The following is a 20,788-nucleotide window of genomic DNA, read 5'->3' as shown; positions in this document are numbered from 1 at the left end:
AGGAGCTCTTGGGCTGCAAAGTGTCCATATATTGCTCTTGCACAGGGGCCTTTTTCTGTCTGTGTCCGCCAGTGCTCTGAATAGCTGCTAACCCTTCTTTACAAGTTGGCAGACCCACATGTTCTGAATCTCAATGTGTGTTTCACCCTGCTTCCTCAGGGGACTCAATTTATTAAGTGCATCCATATGATTGTACAGTACATGGATCTTTATAAGGAGTTATGTTGATGCTCTGTAAAATGTAAAGAAAGAAGAATATCATGATTTGGAAATCACACACACACACACACACACACACACACACACACACACACACACACACACACACACACACACACACACACACACACACACACACACCAGTACCCATTTAGGTGACTGTGTTACTAATGATGATTGTAATAGTACAAAGTGTTTTTCTAAGACTGATAAACTAGATGTTGATGTGTAGCTACGATCATCCTTGAATGTTATAGTGGTGTGAGTTTTTATAAGCTGCTACCTTGAAAAATACCGCGCATACTTTCTTAAAGGCATTGTTATCAGTACCAGCTTCCATTTGTCTCTGTCAGAAGGGCTAAGGCATTTTTCTAAAGCCTCAAAGCCTTCTTCAGCTCACTAAATTTTAAACAGGGATAATTATTATCCTCAGATGTCAGATGACATTATCCTGATACCGAGATGCTTTTCCCAGCTCCATGGGAAAAGATAGACCTTGCTATTTTATGGGTTGCTTTTCTATCTGCACTTGACCTAGGGCATAGATAGTTTGACAGTCTATGGCTATTGTTAGCTTTTTAAAGCATTCATAACATTAGATACCTGGGAACATTTTAAGGAAATCAGCCACAGGTCCACAATAAACTAAAATATCTGCTTAGAAGGGTTCTCTGCATTCGACAATCCCTTACTTGTAAGGATTGCTTCCCATATATTAGTTACATCAAGCTCAGTTTTTGGATACCAAAAAATACATCTGTTGACAATAGTTTTTCTCGGTCATTTCATTGGGCGATGCAGAGAACCATGGGTTAGTCTGCCGCTAGTAATATATTCTAAATGAATATTGGCTCCCCCCTGCAGACTATACCTCGTCATCATGTTCAGTGTAACAGGGTGTAATTGTGCACTCTGTACCACCGACAGTCACGGAGAGTACATCCTGTATTTGTGCAGTCTGTGGTCAGGTACTGTGGCGGTGGTCCATAAGCCAGCCAGCTCCTGCCCGCCTGCCCCACATAGCTCCCATGTTGCAACTCTCCCCTCTTCCACCACTTTTCCCCCTCCTCCTCCTTTACTGTTTCTTCCAACCTGCTCACTTTTTCTTAGGGTAACTTGGGAGGGCGAGTAAGTCTAGGACTGGGTCCCGGTAGCATGGGGAAGAAGCAGACCTATGGTGCCAGGATTGCCCCATACTTTTCAAGCATTGGCGCTATATCACACAGCAGTGTTGTAAATACCATGCCTGCGTGGGATTATCACTCGCGCTGTTCTGCTTCTGGCACTCCCCAGAGAGTAACGGACACCATTGGTGCTCTTCTGGGGCCACGGACAGTTTAGGCTGTTGATATCTGTGGGCTGATTATTGGTACTAAGAAAAGCAACTTTTCTTAAAGCACTGCTCACTGTGTTTTTTTCCCTGCTTTTTTGCCCTTATACGGTCAGATTCTAGAGAAGACTGTGCATGCCCATCTGCACAACCTGCACTAGTCATTTATTATACATGCGTGGCCTGTAATAATAAGTTTGTGGCCTACTGTACCTTATGTACTGTACTTCTCCATGTTCCCTACCTATACCTGCTCAAGTGACCTCTGTAATGTCGGAAGAAAGTATAGCCGTGCCTGCTTAGGCCCGTGATCTAGCTCAATCGGTAGCCAAACTAACCAGGGTGTCTAGGGCACTGGTTACCGTTGTGGAGTGTTTGCCAATAGCAGCTGCCACCCGGGAGTTCCGGTCACTGCTGCGAGTGAGTCAAACCTTCCATCCTCCAGGTTTTTCTCACAGATTATCTTTTGCCCCTCACAGGAAGTACACTCCCCCAATGCTCAGACTCTATGTCCAGCTCAAGGGTATTGTCAGAGGATCCCTCAACCTCCACTAAAAAAAGAAGTTTCTTTAGGGGAGGCAACCACTTGGCTAGATCTTTTTTGAACCGAGAGGAGTTTGTGGAAGTCCTACCGAAGGCATTGGAACACCCTCACAGGCGTTTTCAAAAACAGTCGTATGGAGGTGTTATACCCATTTCCAGCCGTGTTAGTGGCATCCTGATCCACCCTGCCTTTGATAGATACTCCTGAATCTCGCCTGTCTTGCTGAGGTAGCAGCACTTCAAGACCCCACAGACAGACATATGGAGTCCGCATTTGAAGCAGCATGCTTTGCCCTCTGCCCTGCTTTTGCTGCTACTTGGGTACCCAAGTCAGGTGCTGCTTGGGCGAAGCACTTACGGTTCATTAGTCAGGCTTTTTCCCAGGAGGTGGAGTTAGCAGATATTGTGGATCAGATCGTGCAGGCAGGCAGGCAGATAGCTACGTTCAACATCATTAAATGTGGGTGAATGTTCTGCCCAGGAGGCAAGCATTTGTGAGGCCATATGTGGCATTGTATGGCTCAAAGTTTGGAGTGCAGATTTGGCCTTGAAGAAGTCTCTTACGAATTTACCTTTTCAGGGATTTTGCCTGTTCAGTACTAAATTGGACAAGATCATTGCTGATGCCACAGGTGGCAGAAGCACCTTGCTTCCCTAAGCCAGACCTGTCTGTCCATTTCAGAGATGGGGGGACTTTGGAGTTCCTCCTCTTTCGTCAGATTACAGCACTGGAAGATTACGGCCGTCAGGTCAGACCCATAGTCTCCTAGAAGTCAAGGAGATCATCCTTTAAACCTACACTCGCCGGGCGTTCTATTCGGATCATGTGGTAAGCCCTCTGATTCCAGAGGCAGCAGAAGAGTAAATATCTGAGGGACGGCACTCGCAGATTCCTCTTGTGTGGTGGCCGTCTTCTCCTCTTCAAGGAGTCATGGTAGTCAGTGATTTATGAGTCAAGAGAGGTCATCTCCTATGGCTACAGAACAAAGTTTGTTGCTCTTCCACGAGATTGTTTTTTTCAAATCTCGTCCACCCAGTATCCCCATTAGAACGGCCAGTTTGAGGTTAATCGATAGAATCCCTGCTTCAAGCAGGTGTAATCATGATCGTTCCTCTTTCAGAACACTTCAGAGGGTTTTGCTTAATCCCATTTGTCATTCCCAAGAAGGATGGTTCAGTATGACCGATTCTGGATCTACAACGGCTGAACAAATGGGTGCGGCTGCATCACTTTAAGATGGAGTCTCTCCAGTCAGTCGTGACATCCATGGAGGCCGGAGAGTTTCTGTCCTCGATAGTCATTCAGGATGCCTATCTTTATGTACCTATCTTTCTGTCCCATCATTAATTTATTTGCTTCAGTCATCCAAGATCACTTTTTACTTCAGAGCCCATTTCTTTGGGCTGGCAACGGTGCCCAGAGGGTTCACAAAGGAGCTGGGCTTGTTATGGCTTGGCTCAGGAACAGTGGGGTGGTAGTAATCCCTTGTTCAGAGTCCATACATACCACCTCTTCCGACTATATTTTATACATTTTTATAGAATCATCAGAACTGAAGGGATCAAAAATCTGTTTATACATGGGAACATTCAAACCTGGCATGTGTCACTTTACATATTTGGAATGCCTTTACGTATGCCCATAATCCTGAGGCTGTTTTTTTCCACGACATTGTGCTTTACATTAATAGTAAATTTAGACTGATGTTTTGAAATTATTAAACAAACTAGAAATTTGCAAAGATTTAAAAAAGAAAAAGTAGTTTTTCAAACTTTTAATGTGTCTGCTCTTATACCAGGTAGTCATAACACAATGAACAGTCAATAATTTTTAAATTTTCCAAATGCTGTCATATTTAATTTATTTTTTAGGGGGACATTAGACATTTTAAAAGTTTAGCAGAAATATTTTACATTTTCGAGGACCTTTTGACTTTTAGAAAACCTTTTGGTTTAGTCCCTTAACCCCTTTACCCCCAAGGGTGGTTTGCACTTTAATGACCGGGCCAATTTTTACAATTCTGACCACTGTCCCTTTATGAGGTTATAACTCTGGAATGCTTCAACGGATCTTGATGATTCTGACATTGTTTTCTTGTGACATATTGTACTTCATGATATCGGTAAAATTTCTTTGATATTACCTGCAAAAAAAATGGAAATATGGCTAAAATTTGAAAATTTTGCAATTTTACAACCTTGAATTTTTATGCCCTTAAATCACAGAGATATATCACACAAAATACTTAATAAGTAACATTTCCCACATGTCTACTTTACATCAGCACAACCAAAAGTTGTTGTCCAATTTGTCCTGAGTACGCTGATACCCCATATGTGGGGGTAAACCACTGTTTGGGCGCATGGCAGAGCTCGGAAGGGAAGGAGCGCCATTTGACTTTTCAATGCAAAATTGACTGGAATTGAGATGGGATGCCATGTCGCGTTTGGAGAGCCCCTGATGTGCCTAAACATTGAAACCCCCCATAAGTGGCACCATTTTGGAAAGAAGACCCCCTAAGAAACTTATCTAGATGTGTTGTGAAAACTTTGAACCTCCAAGTGTTTCACTACAGTTTATAACGCAGAGCCGTGAAAATAAAAATTCTTTTTTTTTTCCACAAAAATTATTTTTTAGCCCCCGGTTTGGTATTTTGTATTTTCCCAAGGGTAACAGGAGAAATTGGACCCCAAAAGTTGTTGTCCAATTTGTCCTGAGTACGCCGATACCCCATATGTGGGGGGGAACCACCGTTTGGGCGCATGGCAGAGCTCGGAAGGGAAGGAGTGCCGTTTGGATTGCAAACTTAGATGGATTGGCCTGCAGGCGTCACGTAGCATTTGCAGAGCTCCAGATGTACCTAAACAGTAGAACCCCCCCACAAGTGACTCCATATTGGAAACTAGACCCCCCAAGGAACTTATCTAGATGTGTTGTGAGAACTTTGATCCCCTAAGTGTTTCACTACAGTTTATAACACAGAGCCGTGAAAATAAAAAATATTTTTTGTTCCACAAAAATTATTTTTTAGCCCCCGGTTTTGTATTTTCCCAAGGGTAACAGGAGAAATTGGACCCCAAAAGTTGTTTTCCAATTTGTCCTGAGTACGCTGATACCCCATATGTTTGGATAAACCCCTGTTTGGGCGCATGGGAGAGCTGGGAAGGGAAGGAGCACTGTTTTACTTTTTCAACGCAGAATTGGCTGGAATTGAGATCGGACCCCATGTCGTGTTTGGAGAGTCCCTGATGTGCCTATACAGTGGAAACCCCCCAATTCTAACTGAAACCCTAACACACCCCTAACCCTAATCCCAACCCTAACCCCAACCGTAAATGTAATCCAAACCCTAACTTTAGCCCCAACCCTAACCCTAACTTTAGCCCCAACCCTAACCCTGATGGCAAAATGGAAATAAATACATTTTTTAAAATTATATTATTTTTCCCAAACTAAGGGGTTGATAAAGGGGGTTTTGATTTACTTTTATAGCGGGTTTTTTTTTTGGTGGATTTTTATGATTGGCAGCTGTCACACACTAAAAGACGCTTTTTATTGCAAAAAATAGTTTTTGCGTCTCCACATTTTGAGAGCTATAATTTTTCCATATTTTGGTTCACAGAGTCATGTGAGGTCTTGATTTTTGCGGGACGAGTTGACGTTTTTATTGGTACCATTTTCAGGCATGTGACATTTTTTGATCGCTTTTTATTCCGATTTTTGTGAGGTAGAATGAACAAAAACCAGCTATTCATGAATTTCTTTTGGGGGGGCGCTTATACCGTTGCACGTTTGGTAAAATGGATAAAGCAGTTTTATTCTTCGGGTCAGTACGATTACAGCGATACCTCATTTATATCATTTTTTTATGTTTTGGCGCTTTTATACGATAAAAACTATTTTATATAAAAAATAATTATTTTGCATCGCTTTATTCTGAGGACCATAACTTTTTTATTTTTTAATTGATGACTCTGTTTGGCAGCTCGTTTTTTGCGGGACAAGATGACGTTTTCAGCGGTACCATGGTTATTTATATCCGTCTTTTTGATCGTGTGTTATTCCACTTTTTGTTTGACGGTATGATAATAAAGCGTCGTTTTCTGCCTCATTTGTTTTTTTGCGGTGTTCACTGAAGGGTTTAACTAGTGGGACAGTTTTATAGGCCGGGTCGTTACGGACGCGGCGATACTAAATATGTGTACTTTTATTGTGGTTTGTGTTTTTTTTGTTTTTTTTTAGATAAAGTAATGTATTTATTGGAACAATATATATATTTTTTTCTTTATTTTGGAATTTTTTTTTTTTTTTTACACATGTAAATATATATATATTTTTTTACTTTTTTACTTTGCCCCAGGGAAGGACATCACAGTAAAGTGGCAGATCGCTGATCTGACACTTTGCTGTGCACTGTGTCAGATCAGCGATCACACAGGCACAGCAGGGAGGCTTCCCGGCGCCTGCTCTGAGCAGGCACTTGGAAGCCACCTCCCTGCAGGACCCGGAAGGCCCCCCACGGCCATTTTGGATCCGGGCCTGCAAGGAGGAGGAGGTAGGAGACCCTCTCGAGTAATTATATCACATCATGTTGCTCCGAGGGTCTCAGGGAAGCACGCAGGGTGTCCCTTCCCTACGCGATGCTTCCCTGTGCCGCCGCAACGCTGTAATCATCTTTGATCGCAATGTGCCGGGAGCGGTCCGTCACCGCTCCTGGCACTTAGTTACGGATGTTAGCTGCGATAGACAGCTGACACCTGGCCCAGATCGGCTGTGCTCCCCCGTCAGCGCGGCTGATCGGAAATGACGTACTATCCCGTCGGTGGTCATATGGGCCCATACCACCTCGACGGGATAGTACGTCATATGTCAGAAAGGGGTTAAAGGTTTACACATTGTGTTACAGCAATGTTTTCCGACCTGCAGTCCTCACCCCCCCCCCCATCCCCCAAGAGGTCATGTTTTTAGGATTTTGATAGTGTTGAGCAGGTGAGAGAATTCCTCATGCTTTGATGACCCTTCCATCACTTGTGGAATACTAAGGAAATCCTGAGAACATGACCTGTTGGAGGCCATGAGAACCGGAGTTTGGGAAACACTGTTTTATAGGGTGGCTTCTTCCAATAGGTGGCACTAGAGAGCTAACTTTCTCCTTTCTGGAGGAACGATAATTTGCTTATATTTTTCCCAGGGAGCATTGCCTGAACCAGAAGTCAACACAAGGAGAACAACGGCCTAGTAGACCTGATGTAAATCAACATACACAAATGGGTATTTCACAAGAAAGAAAACACTTGACCTGGGGAAATTTATGGATCTATACATGTATAGTTACACCAGATCTGGAGGAACCTTCCCTAAATGACATATACTACTTAATAGGAAACATTGGAGAACACCTGACCTGGAGATCATGGGCCTATATCATAGATTTTATGGTCGTACTAGATAGCTAAAGCCCTTCCTGGTAATAATTTTTTTTTCTGTGTGCTCTGGCATTCTTAGTATATTTTATTAATTCTGTCTGTCTGAAATTCCTATTTAAGGAAGTAGCCTTGTCAGAGCTGTCATTCATGTGGAGAGTTTCACGACTACGGCTGCTGCAGTTGAAATGTGGCAAGCTTCTTCGTAGCTGAGATATTAAGTTGTTCGACCACACACACAGTAAAGTCTCCAGCCACTTGAGCATGTAAACAGTCTGGCTTTCTTACAGAACTTAGAAATATATGTATATACATATATTTTTCTACACTTGCTCGATCAGCATATTACGAGAGCCCAGCATAGTTTGGTACACAACTGTATCAACAAGGTTTTGGCTTCTGTATAACAAGTCTGGAAAAAATATCAGTATCTTTCAGCTATAAGGAGAAACGTTACTAGGCAAGGGACCTTATAATAATTCCAGTAATGTAAGGAGCTGTAAAATGTTAGCCATAACATGAAAAACAAGATTATATACTGTTTGATAAAGCAGACATTTATTGCAAATCAGTACTTGGGTTTCTGTGTTATTTTAAGATTTGCGTTATTTCTTTTTTAAATTTTTTATTTTTCTTAAATTTTCATAAATTTAATAACTAGTGATGAGCGAATGAATTCAGATAAGGTATTGTCTAAGCATGCTTGGGTGTTAGCCAAGTATCTTGGGCATGCTCGAATAATATGTTCGAGTCCCCGTGGCTGCATGTTTGTTAGGCAATCCACGCATGTGTTGTGGCTGTCTAACAAATGCGAGACATGCAGCCGCAGGGATTCGAACATATTATCCAAGCACGCCCAAGATACTCTGGTAACACATTATCCGATCACATTCGCTCATCACTATTCATAACCCAGAAGGAAAGATGACTGCTGAAATACAGACTATGTGTTAAGATAAGTAGGCCCAGTGTTTCCATTAAATAAGTATTTCCATCTTACACATTTATGGAATATCCACAGGATCTGATATAAATACACTGCTCAAAAAAAATAAAGGGAATACTAAAATCCCACATCCTAGATATCACTGAATGAAATATTCCAGTTGTAAATCTTTATTCATTACATAGTGGAATGTGTTGAGAACAATAAAACCTAAAAATGATCAAAGTAAATCACAACATACCTCCCACGGAGGTCTGGAGTTGGAATGATGCTCAAAATCAAAGTGGAAAATTAACTTACAGGCTGATCCAACTTCAGTGGAAATGCCTCAAGACAAGTAAATGATGCTCAGTAGTGTGTGTGGCCTCTACGTGCCTGTATGAGCTCCCTACAACACCTGGGCCTGCTCCTGATGAGACAGCGGAAGGTCTCCTGAGTGATCCCCTCCCAGACCTGGACTAAAGCATCCGCCAATTCCTGGACAGTCTATTGTGCAACGTGACGTTTGTGGATGGTGCGAGACATGATGTCCCAGATGTGTTCAATTGGATTCAGGTCTGGAAATCGGGTGGGCCAGTCCATAGCTTCACTGCCTTCATCTTGCAGGAGCTGCTGACACACTCCAGCCACATTAGGTCTTGCATTGTCCTGCATTAGGAGGAACTCGGGGCCAACCGCACCAGTATATGGTCTCACAAGGGGTCTGAGGATCTCCTCTCGGTATCTAATGGCAGTCAGGCTACCTCAGGCGAGCACATGGAGGGCTGTGCGGCCCTCCAAAGAAATGCCACCCCACACCATTACTGACCACTGCCAGACCGGTCATGCTTAGGATGTTGCAGGTAGCAGATTGCTCTCCACGGCATCTCCAGACTCTGTCACGTCTGTCACATGTGCTCAGTGTGAACCTGGTGTGGGGTGGCATAATGTACAGAAATCGGACCCCCCGTAACCTTCATTCCAGATTCACTAACAGCATGATGTTAATTTGGTCATGGAACCAATGTTGCAGCCTTTTCTCCAAAGTGTCTCCAGAGTAGGTTATAAACACAACAACTCCATGCCATGTGCTGCTCATGCTACTGTGAGTAGCCTAAACGTGAAACCGTGGCCTACAGCATCTCTGGACTTGTGTCCCATCAAGCACATCTGGGACATCATTAGTTGGTATGTACAAAGGAAGCTGCCAGCAGTGGATCTTGTTGATTTGCGAGCTCAAGTTTATTCAACGTGGCAGAACGTCCTCAGACAACTTTTATTAACCTCTTTGATAGCAGCTAAGGCGTTTAAAGGGACTCTGTCAGCTCAAATTGGTGGGATATTAAAATGATTTCTGACCGGTCAGATGAGCGGCGTATCCTCTTTATTTCTCTACCCCGTCCGTCCCTGTTTTCTGCATTATTTTCGGGAATAAGGGTATGCGTGCGCCATAGTTGGCGCGTGCGCCATGCAGTCTTCGGTGGCGCACGCGCAGCATGCTTTGCCCTACTGCGGGCAAAGCCGAAAAGCATTACTGCGCATGCGCCCGCGCACTATGTCCCGGACCACAGCGAAATACTTCCGGGGCATAGTGCGCAGGCGCATGCACAGTAATGCTTTTCGGCTTTGCCCGCAGTAGGGCAAAGCATACTGTGCATGCGCCACCGAAGACTGCATGGCGCACGCGCCAACTATGGCGCGCGCATACTCTTATTCCCGAAAATAATTCGGAAAACAGGGACGGACGGGGTGGAGAAATAAAGAGGATACGCCGCCCATCTGACCGGTAAGAAATCATTTTAATATCCCGCCAATTTGAGCTGATAGAGTCCCTTTAAGGGTATGTGCCCACGTTGCGGATTTGTGTGCAGATTTTTCCACGTAGATTCTGAAAAATCTGCAGGTAAAACGTTGCGTTTTACTTGCGGATTACCTGTGGATTTACAGAGGTTTTTGTGCTGTTTTCACATGCGTTTTGACACGTGCGGATTCCAATTATGGAGCAGGTGTAAAACGCTGTGGAATCCGCACAAAGAATTGACATGCTGCGGAAAATAAACCGCAGCGTTTCCGCACAGTATTTTCCGCAGCATGTGCACTGCGGATTTGGTTTTCCATAGGTTTATATGGTACTGTAAACCGCATGGAAAACTGCTGCTAATCCGCAGGGGCCAGTCCGCTGCGGATCGGCAGCCAAATGCGCAACGTGTGCACATACCCTTAGTGTGTTGATTTCTGCTCGTGACACTCATACTTGATACTGAATGAATTGAGATGTTTTAAAATTGTTTAAAAATTTTTTAATCAATTGCCTATCATTAACAAGTCTATCCTGTGATTTCCAGAATTCCCCAACGTTTCCTTCTAAACACTACCACATAAATCATTTGAATAATAATTGCCATATTGGCTCAGATCCAAACTGGGACTTCCACCGTGATTCCTCTACTTTTCTTCGTAGCACGTTTGGCCGAACTTGGCCCAAGCAAGAGAACATTGTTCAGCTAAAGGAAGAGGAACGAATCAAAGGCATTCTAGGATGAATAGCTGAAGCTCCACTACTGTATTACAGGTTTTTTTCTTCATTTCTATCTTTGTCTTATTGACAATGAGCGCACTGTACACATGGTTATCTATGCTGGCAGCTTTCAAAGGGATCATAGCTTCGCCATGGAAGCAAGACGACCTTGAGCGTCTTCTCCAATGCCATCATGCAACATGTGTTGAAAGATGCCCGTGAATGGATTTCTTGGCAAAAGTACCCAATATTTTGTCTCTTCTTTTTAATTGTAAGAGTCATTTGGGGTCATGAAGCTCCTCAGCCTGATAATGTTGAGTTTTACGGCACATAGACATGGTTAATTGCAAAACAGAACTCTATAGGATGAGATTTCCTTGTGATTTACGATAGCTGTCAGCACCGGCCATATCACAAATAAATTCACAAATTCTTATGTCAAAGGAAATCCTGAGGTGACAGCAGTGCCAAAGGGCAAGGAGGTGTTAAGCAACATTTCTCATCTCTGCTTTTGCTGTCGAACTGGAAAAATATAGCATCTGACAGTGGGAAACTGAAGTGAAGATAAGGACCGGTTTAAGTCACTGGAGAACTGAGAATGATGTAGACCAGGGAGGTAATCGGGAACCTTGTGTTAAGAAGGGGCTGAAATTATTTGCTTAATGATTAGGAATAAAAATAGAATTTCAGCATTTCCCCGTCAAACAGCGCACATTCATTAGAGAGTGCTGATTTAAGGAGCTCAGTCTTGCTTGCGTTGGCACTTGTTTTTCCATCATTTAGACTTCTAACATGATTTGAGTTATTACTCGATGATTTGTTATTCCATAAAGATTTCAGCAACGAGCCCTCATTGGTTTTGTGCATCAGAATAACCTTTCGTTAAGTGCTGTGTAAAATGTCATCCGTTAGTCTTTGGTTTACTGTTTGTTTTTGCTTTGTGATCTTATTAAATTTGTTTAATGGTGGTTATATGACATTGGAACAAATTTTTTTTCCCAAAAGGCACATCCCAACCAATATTTTACAAATAATGTACATGTCACAAGTTTTTTTTAATCAATAGTCCCAGTACTTTCCTAATTTCTGATAACATACTGGCATATGCTCAAATATGTCTACAAAACCATCTTCCTCTGTTTTTTATTCTTCTGCCCCTGGTGGTCTTCTCTTCACTTAGTAAATAGGCCAGTCCTGCTGCTCAGCATTTCGGAGAAGCCCCTTGCCTTTCTGCCCCTTGATCTCATAATCTTGGGCAAGTGCTCTGTGGGCATGGTTTCCCTATACAGACTAGAAAAACAGCACATGGGGAGGCTCACTTCAAAGGAAAAGAGAAGAGAGACTTACTAGAGAAAGATGGGTTTTAGTTCACATGTTTGACCGGGGGAAAAAAAGAGCTAGCAGTGAACTTAAACTGTAGTCCGCCAGTACTGACTTCCACTAGTGGTCACTTTTTTTCAGGTTTCAATTTGCAACCATCTGATATGCAGTTTGCAGTCTGATTCAAGTTTCAGATTTGTCTCTTGTGGGAGTGTCCCTCTTAGTAATACAGGCTGGAAGTGAGATCTGTGTGTATACAGGGAGCTGCTGTCTTCACTTACTTTCATGTATCAGTACAGCTCTTGAACTACACTTCTTTCTTTTCCAAGTGTTTTGATCCTTGTCTGTAACCTGTTTTCTTTGCGTTCCATAAAATGTTAGACTCTTTCCCTTCTCTCCACTGCACAGCGGTGTATGATCATTCCTTCCTGCTATCTCTAACACTGAGAAAGAGGAAGAGGAGAAGACAAAGCTGACAAGACCAAGAGCTTCGACAGATTTGAACTTTTTTTTTGGAGAGCATGTAGGTAAATTACATACAGACACTCTGCAGCATCAACATTTGTTATTGAAGACTATTTAGAAAGTATGAGGAGAGGGCAGTATGAAGCTCACCTAACCGGAGGTTGAAATCCGTATGGAGGGTGCTGGTGCCGCTGGTGAAGTTCAGCCAAGTAATTGAACTGTGAGCAGGAAGAAAAGAAAATTGGCACATCCATCCAACAATATATCGAATTTGTAAAAACATTTTTCGAAAATCTTTAAAAACATTGATTCCAAAAATGTAAAAACCTGCCGCATTTCTGGCATCCACGCACGCTTAGTCAACGATAAAAGATTTTCTAATACATTTTTGACAAATGTTATCTCTTGTTGGATATTGGATGGAGATAGAGCAAAGAAACAGAAGACTAGGCAATAAGGCGCTTCCACTCAGATGCATCAAGGATCCAGGTCATACACCTGATGAAGGCTAGACAGCCGAAACGCACTGTGTTTATGTTTTATTACGTTTTTTTAAATTTGTCAGAAGTCATCTAGAAACCTAATTTGCCCAACTGGTCCATTGACAGCTACAGTAATCCCTGGTCACTGGACCTGGTCGATGAGAACCACCCCTTACCTGATGGCATTCACCTCTTTTCTTTTGAATAGCCGGCCTGATGCAACACCATCATTGTGGTATGATGCATATGTGATGTTGCGCCAGGCTGGCTAATTAAAACTAGTGCTGCAGATGCTGTCCTGTAAGGGACAGTTCTCAGGGCTCCCTTCCAATGGCCAGAGATTATAGTTGTGTCCACTGGACTGAGTCGGGTGAATTTGAGTTTCACCAACTCTCCAGCTGCTTTTTACAAGTACAATAAACGGTTTGTATTTGCATACTTAGTGTCAGAAGCTCTGGAAATTCTATACCTGGGCTGGCACAAGAATCTATCTCACTGGAAAGCAAAGGTGAGATTACTTGCCTGTAATAGATGTGCTATAGTGTGGTTTATACTCTGTTTAAAACATGGGAGTGTAGATTTACTGTGCTAAATGCACCTAAATTGTAGTGCAATTTGCAGTTGCATGGCTTCCACCACATTATATGTTTTGTTCTCTTGTGGTTCTCCCAATTAAGAGGTTGTGGCATTCATAAAAAGGACATGGCTTTGTGTGGAAGGAATTTCTCACTGTGATTTGCGGTGAACTTGCTGACTTTTTCTCATGGTGCTGAGGTCACCGCAGTTCAGCCCGGCTGGGAACGCAGCCTCAGTGACCTGCAGTAACCTTGATGACGTCACCGCTGTTCACTGATTCTGCACTTGCAGCAGCTCATTCTCCAGTGGTTCTCAGCCTAGAGCCTAGGCCCTAGACGGTCGCATCTTGGCACCATTCACGTTGGAAACTACCGTATTTATCCCCAAACATGGATTACGGTGTGGGACAGAACGTTGGACAGGTGAGGGATATTGTTGTTTTTTATTTTTGTTTTATTACAGGAGACGAGGGCTTTATCGGAATGGGCTTTAGGTGAGTATAACTGTGTTTATTTTTTAATAAAAAAAGAAAAGTGTGTTTTGTTTTTATTTAAAATAAGACTTTGTACTTGCTGTGTTTTTTTTTTAACTATACAACTATAGGATTAGCAATGGAGAGGTGTCTTATAGACACCATTACTAATCCGTGGCTTGATGTCACCGGACAATAGAAAAGTGACCCCAAAGGTGTCATCAGGGGATGGGACATAGGCTTAATTAATTGTCCCATGCCCTGATGATGCCGCTAGCACGGTGAAACATGTTGGGAGGATGCTGGTGCTAAAATTGGTTGCCCTATACTGCCAATATGTATTCACATACTGGGTGCTGATGAGCGAGTATACGCGTTACTCGTTTTTTCCCGAGTATGTTCGGTTGTCCTCCGAGTATTTTGGCGTGCTCGGAGATTTAGTTTTTGTCAACACAGCTGCTTGTTTGCGGCTGCTATACAGCCTGAATATATGTGTGGATTGCCTGTTTGTTAGGGAATTCTCACATGTATTCAGGCTGTCTAGCAGCCACAACTCATGCAGCTGCATCGACAAAAATAAAATCTCCGAGCACCCTAAAATACTCGGGGAAAACCCGAGCAACGAGTATACTCGCTCATCACTAATACTGGGTGCTATACACTTAATAGATATTCATTAGCAGGAACACTGCATAAAATAACTGCAGAATTTTGAGACCGATTAGGGACAAAACGTTTTATACCCTTTCTATATACTTTATTTTCATTAATATAAATAAAAGTTAAATTTGATGGTCTTCTAGTGAGGGTTTACTTGGGGTTCTCCCCAATTTATAATAGAATACTAAATACAATTTATAGCAGAATGTTTAAATTATATGCAATATCCTCATCTGATTCCCCCAGGGATGGCTACAAAGGGCCAGAATTATAAAATGTACCTCCATAATTCTGGCAAGGGAGCGCCACATTATAAAAAGTTAACTCAAACCCCTATAAAATTTATGATGAACAGAATTGTGGACATTGCTTTAGAAAAAAAATTGGTGTTCACAGGTATTTCTCCAGTACTAGTAGACATTGAGTCACCTCGATAACAATGATCATTACTGAGCAATCTAATCTGAACCTATAAGATATGCACTTGGAATAACACCAAGCCTAACAGGGATAGATGGCTGCTTAGAATAGAACTGCATCGGCTAAGATAAGAGGCAGTGTTATGTAGGTCCTCATAGAGACTATCAGCTGTGAATGACAAACTTCACAAATTAGCTGTGAAGATCCATTGACATGTCATCGTGTTTGCTTAATGAATGGCGAAGGATTTCTTTTTCTATGTATAGGACGATACTAAACGCAGTGATGATGGCACCCTGCTCACCAAAAAAGGTCCAGGGCATCTTGTTTGGTCAGTTAGGTTCTCACATAGGAAGCCGGCATCTAAATTCCCCAGTTGTCGCATATCCTGGAGTGCTAAGCGATTGGCAGTCAGAAATTGGACAAATCCGGGCAACATCTTCGCCGACTATCATCTGTCCAGGGCCGCGATACACGTTAGACTGTCGGCCAAACACGAACAAAGCGCTACCTTACCTTCCATAAAACTGAGGTTTCTTGCCTGCAATAATCCCTTGCAGAGATTTTTTTCTCTCATGGACTCCATGAGTATTTGCAAAATGTATTCTAGAAATACTATAACTAAATAAATAACTAAAGCAATTGTTACCATCCACCTCTCGTGTCTCCCCTTTTCCTCATAGATTGTAAGCTTTCGAGCAGGGCCCCCACTCCTCTTGGTATCTATTTTGAACTGTGATTTCTGTTATGCTGTAATGTCTATTGTCTGTACAAGTCCCCTCTATAAGTTGTAAAGCGCTGCGGAATATGTTGGCGCTATATAAATAAAAATTATTATTATTATTATTACTACAAGAAATTAGTGTGTGACCATGCGGCAATACCGTGCTCTTGGGCTTTTCACTTCTTTAGACAAATTTTATCTTCTCTGCATCTCTGTTCCTGCCCCGATTTTAGGGCTTGTGCAAACAATTGTATTATTGGTCCGAGTGTGATCTGACAAAATATCGGATCGTACGCAGACCAGTGTTATTCTATGGGGCCGTGCACATTTTGTTCCTTGGACAGTCTGAGGAAAAGTTTTGCTGTATGCCCAAGTTTGATCCGATATTCGTATTGCACTTGGCCATGCAAGTCATTGTATGTGTGGGAGACATCGGGCTGCACTCACACACGGTGTCACAACTCTGTTGTCAGGTGACCCAGGACCAGGGGGCTCCTTCCTTGTCCCTAATGCTAGGAGGCGCCCTAGCTCGCCCTGTTCCCCGGGTTAACTGAAGGTGAAGATGCTGGGGCCACGTATCTTGACTTATCTCCTGAATCCACCCTCCATCTGTACCCTTCCCCCACACAGGGAAGACGGGAGTAGTAGTGTTCCATAGTACATTAACCAGACGAACAAGGTAATGCGAACAGGGGAAATGAAAAATACCAGGCATACAAATATTCACACACAAATGACAGAGGTATGCGTCGGAGAGTGGAGGATGGTGTAAAACCAAAGTAGAAGAAAAAAGGGAATTGTCACACTCACAAATCCAAGCAACAGTCACAGATAAATCCACCAACCGCCTCCTCCAATAACCATCTCTAGCCTCCCAGCCATGCAGCATAAGCTAGTTCTGACAATGTGTGCTGGTCAGGACCCAGATTATATAGGGGATAGGAGTGACTAACAGTGCACAGCTGAGAGCCATAGTGCCCAGAGCTCTCAACAGAGAAAATGAACTCCTGCACTGCCGAAAGAAATTTGCATTGATTAATTAGAAGGGGAATTGCTTCTTTTCAACGCAGGAGTAGGAGCAATCAGACACTGCGGTCTTCTGGCTCCTCTCCGTCGCGGTAACAATGGAGAAGATGGAGAAATTTTTTCTCCATTTTCTCCTCATCTTAGAGAATCAAAACACACTATTCTCACACTGTGATGAAACTGATCAGGTTATGATCAGAGTGTCATTTGCATAATTGATCGGATTTTCTCGGATAACAAATAATACACTTGTGTGACCGTAGCCTTAGGCTAGTTTCACATCGCGTTAGTGCCATCCGTTTAATGGATCCGTTAAAGAGATGCGCTAACGCTGATGCCCAAAATCGCTTTTTTGCTACAATCGCGCTAACGCTTTCACTAATGCATGGTACCATTGGCATGCGTTAGCAATAGAGGTCTATGCGCAGCGAATGCATCTGTTCGCTGTGCGTTAGACCTAATGTCCCTGAAAACGCTGTAAACCGCGTTTGAGGGTGTGTCATAAAGTAACGCATCATCGCTAACGCATGCCGATTTTGACATGCTTTGGGATGCGTTATGATAATGTAAGTCTATGGGCGCGTTAACGGATCTGTTACATTGCGTTAGTGCCGCTAAGTAACGGATCCGTTAAACGGATCGCCCTAACGCAATGTGAACTTACCCTTAGACTGATGAGTTAGCTCAGGCCATTTGTCCCTGGGCTTCACACATCAGTCCTAGCAGAAGTGATTGGTCCTAGGTAGCACCTCGCTGGACATGTAATTAATTAATACCAGCACAACAATGAGCATAGATCAAACACATATACTAAGACGCACTGATCAACAATGAATACCGACATTATAACAGGAAAATGTTTGTAATTGGTACTGTGCTACACATGGACAAAAGTATAGAGACACCTACACATTACTCTTCAAGGAGGTTTAAAAGGATTCTCTGGGAAAAGAAATAACTAAAGGAAATTTAATTGTAAGTAAATTCCTGAATAGTTTTAACTACCCAGCCCCAGTCGTTTTGTCTGGAGAGGTAATCACTCATCAATGTCTTTTTACACTGATGGGAACCTGCCATGTCCTAGAGAAGGTTTGGACTCTGCAATTATTGCCTCAGCAGAACATTGGTGACTTTTCTGCCCTTAGCTCCTCAGTGCTCGGTGACCTTACGTGGTCTCCATTTCGTGTCTGAGCTGCTGTGGTTCCTTTTCAATCATACCCGTCACAAGTAACGGTAGAATATTTAGAAAGCCTCCTATTAGACCACTCTCGATCTCGGTGATCTGTTTAGCAAATTCTTTCACAGTTGCTAGTAAAAGCAGACTGCATGGCGAAGGGGTGATTTTAGGGCTAAGGTTAAATTCGATGATTAATAGGAGTCTCCTGGTAGATTGTACTGGGTAGCATGCTTCTAGTAAATGAACAAAAAAGTTTGTCTTGAGCAAGAAATCTGTGATGAGGAGTGATATGTTTTGTGGTTACTCTCGATAATCCTTACAAAAAAAATCTACCAAGAACTATGCGCGTTTCATTCCTTATCTGGTATTGTCATCAGCATTTATTTCTCAGGATTCTACTGCTTCTTCTTGGCGTTCCTAGTCAGAAATCCCACCGCAGAAGCCACCACATTTCTCCACCTCAGCCCTCTGTCCCATGTCTATTGATTACCATTCCTCGGTGGGGTGTGACCCAGTCCCGTTTCTGGCCTATCGGTGAGATTTCGAAGACTAAAAGAATTTACTGAAATTTACTGTTCATACCACATGTGAAACCACATAAGATGCTTAATAGCTGTTGTGCATAATCATTGGAAGCTTTTGTATACTTTGCAGAGGTATCTGTCTTTAGAAATAATCCCCTACGTTGAAGTCCACCCACTTTTTGTAAATTGGTAAAATAATTACCGTAAATTCTGTTGTTCATATATTCATTGAAATGTAAAATGCTCGTCTCTGCTCCTTTCCCATCATTTTTCATTGGGAAACCCATGATTTTACAAGCCTCTTGTAAATAGCGTCTTCTCTTACTATCTTCTTGGGGAACTAGATTCCAAGGATACCAAGAGCACTTTGTATGACAATGATTATGTCGCCACAGATGGACAACCTTTTCATCGTGTATTTGGTACTTATTTTCGTGTCTTTTCATATATCTATTTTATGAAATGCTCATATTCTCAATTAAATTTCAATTTTTGGACATCTTTTCTTGGAACCTCTGCTATCCCTCCTAGAAATGTATGAATAAACAATTGGGTGTTACCATTCCCCTTGCAAAACTGTGTGTCCCTCCCTACACAATCTGGTACTGTCAGCTTTGATTGGACAATGCCAGACTGGGTACAGAAATATCCCCAACTGGTTAAACTCAGTAGTCAATTTATTCTTAAACTTAAAAACAACCATCGTTTTAACTTTTATTTGCAAAATCAATAATACAGATGAAAATAACAACCTTTGCTTGAATACCATGTTCTAGTCCCCGCGGCTGCATATCTCAGGGATTGTCTATTTGTAAGGCGATCCCTGCATGTGTTGTGACTGTCAAACAGCCGTGAGACATGCAGCTGCCGCGGGGACTCAAACATATTTCTCCAGCACGCCGAAGACACGCGGTTAGCACCCGAGCATGCTCAGATAACGCCTTATTCCAGCACGTTCGCTCATCACTGGTCACAATGGATGTCCTACTTAGATTTGTGCTTGGATCAAACACCCTAAGGCAAGTCAATAGTTCCTTGAGAGAAATAAAACAATAATGCGTATCCCATCCTTGCGCTTTCCTCGTGTTACGGCTTAATGGGTAAGGGAACCTAAGAATTTTTTTCTCTTCATATGACAAAAATGTAGAAACCGCCGCACAAACCAAAAATGGATCGATAACACTGAAAAAGAAGTGGATCATTTTTCACACATGAGAAAAAGTAAAACCCACTCGTGAAATCGGCCTAACAAAAAGTTAGTTATGGCCACTATTTTTCTTCTTTACCTTAAACCTTCATTTTTAGGTTTCGAATTCCTTGAAGTCGCCATTGAACAGTCCTTCCCACAAGCTGTCTCATGTAAGAATGCTAATTACAGGCCTCACATTGCGCTCTATGTAATTGCTTTAATTAATGTGCCATGTTGACAAATATCTCCGCGGTAAGGGCCATTGTGCTTGGAATTAGCTCACAAAACCCTTTAAGATCAGTTTGTCCACGATGTCCAATCCAAATCGCAATCCTTGTTTTTGCTGATGTTTCATCTTCTTAGCTCGATCGCTCCAGAAAATAAGCTGCGATGGCGAGGTGGAAGGAAATGTTTGGAGTTTGGAGTTCTGGTGTGAAAACGTTGCTTCTAGGAGATCTCTAGTTGAGCTGCAGCCACAAGAATGTTCGAGTTGGAATTGATTCCAGAACGTACTTGCAAACCTGTCATCATTACTGACTTTCCTCTGTCGACTTGTGTGTTGTCCTTTCTATATTTCACCTGTGATTAAGCTAATGTTCTCTTTCCCCCAATGCAATGATGTCCTGTTTGTAAATGCTGGCCCACAAAGAGGAAGATTGACAGATCTCTTCTGTAATGAAAGAATGTGGAAGTGATGTATGGAAAAAATGGATGTATACCCTCTTCTCACTTCTATTTTTCGTTTTTTTTTTTTTTTTCATTACTCCAAAAAACTTCCGTTTAATCTGGAATTT

At 42.4% G+C, this 20,788-nt stretch overlaps 1 protein-coding gene across 3 annotated transcripts in view; it reads left to right on the top strand.

The window, feature by feature from the left end:
* Positions 1-20,788, top strand: part of SLX4IP (SLX4 interacting protein) — a 175,427-nt gene that overhangs the window by 43,193 nt on the left and 111,446 nt on the right. The window contains exon 1 of one of the 3 annotated variants that reach the window (XM_077282603.1): positions 14,108-14,224. The exons of the other annotated variants lie outside the window; for them this stretch is intronic. Within the exon in view, the coding sequence (XP_077138718.1) occupies positions 14,192-14,224 (33 nt within the window). The 5' untranslated portion in view covers positions 14,108-14,191. Of the gene's footprint in view, positions 1-14,107; positions 14,225-20,788 lie in introns of those variants that run through there. 3 annotated transcript variants of the gene reach the window in all.

Source organism: Ranitomeya variabilis, chromosome 2 (genome assembly GCF_051348905.1).
Source record: "Ranitomeya variabilis isolate aRanVar5 chromosome 2, aRanVar5.hap1, whole genome shotgun sequence".
NCBI classification, from domain to species: domain Eukaryota; kingdom Metazoa; phylum Chordata; class Amphibia; order Anura; family Dendrobatidae; genus Ranitomeya; species Ranitomeya variabilis.
This window is presented reverse-complemented; position numbering and strand designations above follow the sequence as displayed.